The following is a 6,000-nucleotide window of genomic DNA, read 5'->3' as shown; positions in this document are numbered from 1 at the left end:
GAAACAGAAAACAGGGCCGTGGTTTGGAGCGGAGCGGGTCGAACCCCTCCCGCCCCACCAGGACCCCCCTCTCGCCCCCCCTGCCGGCCATGGCGGGGGGCACAGCGGAACTACATCCCCCAGGAGGCAGCGCGGCCGCGGCGCACGCGCAGAGCGCGCCCCCGCCGCTCCGAGGCCGGGGCGGCCGCCCCGGCCCATCATGTAGGTGCAGCCGCGCCGGCCCCGCGCAGGGACCCCCGGCCCGGGCACGGCCCAGCCCCGCGGGCCCCGCCGCCACCGCCGCCCCGCTGCAGGCGGGGGCTGGCCGCGGACAGCGGGGCCGCAGCGCCGCATCTTTGTTCGGGCAACTCGCCCCTTTTGGAGGAGCCGCACGGGGGAAGTCTTTGTGCGCGCCCTTCCCCCCAGGCCAGGCGGGGGACAATGTCTCAGCCCCGAGGTGAGCGAGGGCTGCGGGGGCGGCGGCGGGACCTCGGCCGGGTGCAATTGCACGGGCGTGTGCGTGTGCATGTGCGTGTGCGTGTGCGGGGCTGAGCGCCTTTGCATGTGCACCGCAGTCGCCTGTGCGGGAGCCGCTGCAATCGCGTGTGCAGGAGCGGCTGCGGGTGCGGGTGCGGGTGCGAGTGCGGGTGCACGGGTGTTTGCACGCCCGCAGAGCTCGGGGGTGCAGCGCCGGCTGCGGGTGCATGTGAGCGTGCAATTTGCAATTGCATGTGCGTGTGCATGAGTGTGCAATCGCATGTGCGCGTGCAATCGCGTGTGCGCGTGCAATCGCGTGTGCGCGTGCATGTGAGCGTGCAGTTGCATGTGCGGGTGCATGTGAGTGTGCGGGTGCATGTGAGTGTGCGGGTGCACGCGTGTTTGCACGCCCGCGTGTCCCGGGGGTGCAGCTCCCGGTGCAGCTCCCGCCGCATTTCCTGCTCCCTTGCGCCGCAGCAGCCCCGCGCTGGCTCCAGCCGGGATCCGCTCCCGGGATTACCGAGCCCTGGCCGCCTTTGGCACGGCCGGGACGCAGGGAAAGGGGGTGTTGGAGGAGCAGCTGCAGCCGCGCTCGGTGCGGGGTTAAAGCAAACTTTGAGACAAGTCCGCGGAGGAGATGAAAGGTGAAACTGGAGTGGAGTTACCAGGAATTAAATATATACCTATGTTTCCATGGGAAAGTATTGTTCTCGTGCCAGGGCTGAGATCATTTTCCACCCATTCCTCTCCCCCCCCCCTTTTAATATTTGGTAACTTTTGGTCAGAGGCAGCAGCGGGGGTTTGTCACACCAGGACGCTCGGAGCGTGCAAAAAGGCAGGAATGGAGCATTTGGGAGGTGCAGAAAGGCAGGAATTGGGGATCCGGGAGCTGCAGAAAGGCAGGAATGGAGCGTTTAGGAGCTGCAGGAACGGAGCGTTTAGGAGCTGCAGAAGGGCAGAAGTTGAGAATTTAGAACTTGCAGAAGGGTGGAAACTGAGCGTTTAGGAGATGCAAAAGGGCAGGAATTGGGCATTTGGGAGCTGCAGAAAGGCAGGAATGGAACGTTGAGAGCTGCAGGAACGGAGCGTTTTGGAGCTGCAGGAATGGAACGTTTAGGAGCTGCAGAGGGGCACAAGTTGAGAATGCAAAAGGAAGTTGAGATGCAAAAGGGCCAGAAATTGGGGAATTTGGAAGCTGCAGGAATTGAGCATTGAGCAGCTGCACAAAGGGCAGGAATTGGGGCATTTGGGAGGTGCAGAAGGGCAGAAGTTGAAAATTTGAGAGCTGCAGGAATCGAGCACTTGGAGGCTGCAAAAGGGCAGAAATGGAGCATTTCGGAGCTGCAGGAGGGCAGAAAGGGGCCCGGCCCCCCGGAGGCAGCGGGAGGGAGGTTTGGGAAGGGGACAGCAGTGATTTATTTTTGCCAGCGTGGTGGCGAGCGCTCGCTCTTCGCGTTTGACTCGGTGGTTATTCCGGAGCGGCTCTGCCTTGTGTCCTGCAAGGGAGGGGGGAGGAGGTGGAGAATTTAATATTGCAAAAATGCTGTGGGAATGCAACAGCCCCTGCAAGAGCAGGCGGAGAGGTTTAAGGAGGAGTTGCTCCGGCCATTCATTGTGAAAATAGATGCCCATATGTCAGCGAGCAGCCACACAGATGCAGCTTTTGGAGCCTTTTAAACGCTTGGATTGGATGTTGCAGCTTGGCTCTCCCTGCATCCTGCAGCCCTCGCACATATTTGGGATTGGGGGGGGTGAGAGGCAGCACATGGCCCGGTGGGAGCAGGTCCCAGACTGGGTTTGGGGGCTGCCTCTTGTTGTATTTATTTATTTATTTATTTTTAATAAGCCATCTGTGAAGTCAGTGGCCTCTCCCAGTAATCCTTGCAGGGAGGACATGGGGAAGGAGGTGCTTGCACAGCTCTTGCCACACAGTTTTCCTTTGTAAGAAAAATGTAAAGTTGTTGTATAATTTATTCCTAATTTGGGTTTGCTGCAGTCATCTTTTCCAGCCAAGCAGGGAATTGTAAAAGTTTCCGACAGAAAGAGCCAAGGAAGTTTGATAATGCAGGGTTGGACCTGGTGATACCCACAGCACTCTGCCCCTGGCTGGGGGGTCCCTGGGAGACCCTCGGAGGGGCAGGGGAGGCAGCTGCTGCCTGAGGGTCCCCAAAAAGCCTCAGAGTGGGAAAACCTGAGTGTGCAGAGCTGGTGACAGGCAGGGACCTGTGCTGGTGGCCCTGCAGCCCACCCTCCCCGGGGGCTGCTCAGCCTCTGTGCTCCCCAGCCCTGTCCTTCTCCGTCCTCCTCGGCACCAGGAAAAAGGGAAAACAGGAGTAGCCAACCCACAAAACACGATCCCAATGAATGGCATCATTCTCGAGTCCCTTTTCTGTCCATCCCTCTCTCTGCAATCCCAGTGTCTGAGCTGGAATTCCTTACACGGATAACTTTTCCAAGTTCAGCTGTTCAGGCCGAGGTTTTGCTCGGGAAGGGGTTTCAGCTCCGGGGCTTTGCACCAGAGGTGTCGTTCTTCGGGATGAATTAAGGGAGGCATAATCTGTGTTTCGGGATCAGCTTTCATGTGCTGCACAGGAGGTTCCTCGTCAGCTCTCTAAAATACAGCCCAGAGCCCCAGCCAGCTGCTGAACCCTCTCCCTGCTTTGAATCCTTTCCAAAGTTGTTCTGAGAAATTGCCAGAGATTAATGTTTTGTTTTTTTTTTTGATGCAGCTTGTCAGGGGAACATGTGAGCAGGAGGGTTGTTCCTGCACGAGGCTTATTCCCTGCAAGGAATCTCACCTAGTTCAGGGGGACCCTACCTGTGCCACGTGAGCAAGCAGAGCTGATCTGCCTCCTGCACAACCACAGCATGGGCTGCAAAGGTCAAAACTCCCCCTGGAATTCAGAAGCAACAGTTTTATTCGGGGCCTTTCCATGGTAGAAATGAGCAGTTGCCTCCAGCATTGTGCTCATAGTTCTCAGCCAAGTTACCTGGACCCTGATGGGCTCGCCAAGAGTCCATCAAAATATAAAATACAGTTCAAGTCTGCCTTTCACCCCGTGCTCGTTCCTGCCTTCATTCCCTAAGTTGCAAAATGATATTTTTTTTTTGTTGGATGGAGCAATCCATAGCAAAATTCCCTGGGCACAGCAGGTCCCTGCAGCCTGTTCCTCACCTTCAGAGGTGAGCCCATTCTAGACCAGTGGGACTTGATGCTGATGGGAGCTTCAAAGAAGTTGAATTGCTGCCCAAACAGGGCCCATTTGGCTGTCATGACTAATAGGATATGATTTTGGAAGAGGGGGAAAACAAAAGCAGAAGTCCATATTAATGACAAGCTAAGCACAGTTTGGGGCTGTAAATCTGAACTCTGGTGGCAGCAGATGTATCCAAGAGTCTCCCAAATTCCTTGTGACGGGGGGAATCACTCCCTGGAGAATCCCACACTGGAGAAGCCACCTGCAAATATGCAGATTTCTCCACTGGAAGAAGAAAAGGGGAGGGGCAGCAGTTCCCATTAGAGCACTGATTCAGAAATAGTACATGGAAAGGAGCGATGCTCAAGCTGAATATTGCTGCCCGTTGATCTTCGACTCTGTGGTTTCAAATGCAGTTTTCTGTGCTTGAGCTGCAAAGGGAAGACTGAGATTATGAGCAGCACGTCCCACGTGATGCTGGCTGAGCGTGTACCCTCTGGACTTTGACCACAGGCCCTGCGCCTATTCAAAATATTACAGTTTTATGTGAAACACTCTTTTTTTTTTCTTTCCTCCCCCTTCAACCCCCCAGCTAGAAGTCTCAGTGGAGCAGATGTAGAGGCTAAACGGTGGTAGTTGTTGTTTTTTTAAATCCTAGGTAGGTGGCAGGTTGTTGCTGGTGTAAGATTAACCCGTGAGCAGCTCCTGTGGGTTGTGCAATGTGCATTTTGCCTCGTCAGCACCACCTCAGCTTCTCCCCACTCACACACTCACTCCCATGACACAGGACCTGGCAAGGGCACAGGGAACATGGTCAGCCAGGTGCAAGCTTAGCAAAGCCTGGACTAGCAGCAAACAGCCGATTTCAGTTGGAGTTGTTGATTTATTTTTAATTTATTTATTTTTTTTAAGGATACCCTGTTGAATTAGCTTCGCCCTGTTGCGTGTGCTGCCTGCTCTGCTGCAGGGATGGGAGTGCCTGTGGACCTGCTTTGGGTTGAGAGGGGGCAAATGTTTATAAAGAGGTTTAAAAGCCTCGTGCAATGCCAGGCTGGAGGAATTAACCAGCAGGGGAAGAGGGAAAACCAGCTGGTTGGGGTAGAGAGTTTTTGGCTGGAGATGATGTTTGGCATAAACCAAATCACTGCTGTGCCCGGGGAGCTGAGACACCTGGCTGGGCCCCTGCAGTCGCTGTGTTTTGCTGCCTGCACCCCTGCAGAGCCCTAAGGAGGCGTTTTTAGGGTGCCCTGTCCCCATGTCCTGACATGTCACGACAGCAGCAACGTGCTGGTCAGGGCAGCACCTCCCCAGTGCTTGGCAGGGACAGCACACGAGCATTGAAAAGCTTAAACTGTAGAAGCAATTATAGCAATAAAAGTGATAAGTTGCAGGGGAAAAAGGAGCAAAGAGCTGTTTTCTCCTCGCTGCCACACCAAGTGCTGCTGCTTTGTTACCTCAGTCACCAAAGACTCCGAGGTTCCTTCGGGGTGAGTTCCCTCCTGTGACACACACACAAGCTGCTAAGGTGAAGCAAATGATGCTCAATTAAAACCACAGGAGTAATTTAGGGAGATGAGACACCTCATTCCTCCCAGAGCACTGGCATTACCGGAACACAGGTTTGCAAGTTCTGGGTCCTGTAGTTGCAAATACACAAGGTGACTGAAAAGTTGCCTTTTTTCCTCCAAACAGTACTAGTGTTTGTTGTCACTTGTCTGTTTTCTCCTGCTGAAAAGAGCTGTAGCAACACCTATAGAAGCCTCTGAGAAAAGGATGGAAAACCAACACAACTGAAAAAAGCTCTGATCCCTTTTTTAAGTTGGAAGAGAGGAGACCAGTATGGGAGTTCTGCTAGCACAGGAGTGGGGATGGCCTTGCAGCCCTCTGCAAATGCACCTGGAGGACCACAGCCCAGTCCTGGTCAGGATTCCCAACCCTTCCCCGTGGGGTTCCGTGCCTTCACCCCATGAACTTGCATTCCTGATGCTCAGCCTGCCCACAGGGCTGCTCCTGCTCCAGCTCCAAAGGCAAAGCTGTGCACTTCACGTGCTGGGCCGGTCCCAGCTTTGATGGCAGCGGGTGGCACAGGTACTTCTGGGTAAGAATGACTCACCTGAGCACACAGGTGTCCCTTGCTGCATTCACTCGTGTTTTGGGGGACTATTTTGAGGAGCATTGGAGTTGGCAGCTTGGCCACCAGCAGCATTATTGTGTGGAGTGTTGAGTCAGTCTCCAGTGCCTGGATAAATTGCAGGACTGTTGTTTTAATTTTAGACGTGAACGGAGCTATAATTAAAAAAAAAAATCTGTTTCATTACCTGTAGAGTTACTTAACTCCCTTCCTTAG

General features: G+C 54.5%; 1 protein-coding gene across 1 annotated transcript in view; it reads left to right on the top strand.

The window, feature by feature from the left end:
- The first annotated feature begins 309 nt into the window (after window positions 1-309).
- The window catches only part of MAP2K6 (mitogen-activated protein kinase kinase 6), a 52,984-nt gene continuing 47,293 nt past the window's right edge, over window positions 310-6,000 (top strand). The window contains exon 1 of the mRNA XM_017812049.1: window positions 310-436. Within this exon, the coding sequence (XP_017667538.1) occupies window positions 421-436 (16 nt within the window). The 5' untranslated portion in view covers window positions 310-420. The remainder of the gene's footprint in view (window positions 437-6,000) is intronic.

Source organism: Lepidothrix coronata, unplaced genomic scaffold, assembly GCF_001604755.1.
Source record: "Lepidothrix coronata isolate B3197 unplaced genomic scaffold, Lepidothrix_coronata-1.0 Scaffold34, whole genome shotgun sequence".
Lineage (NCBI taxonomy): Eukaryota > Metazoa > Chordata > Aves > Passeriformes > Pipridae > Lepidothrix > Lepidothrix coronata.
The sequence above is the reverse complement of the archived record's forward strand: the minus strand, read 5'-3'. Positions and strand labels throughout refer to the sequence as shown.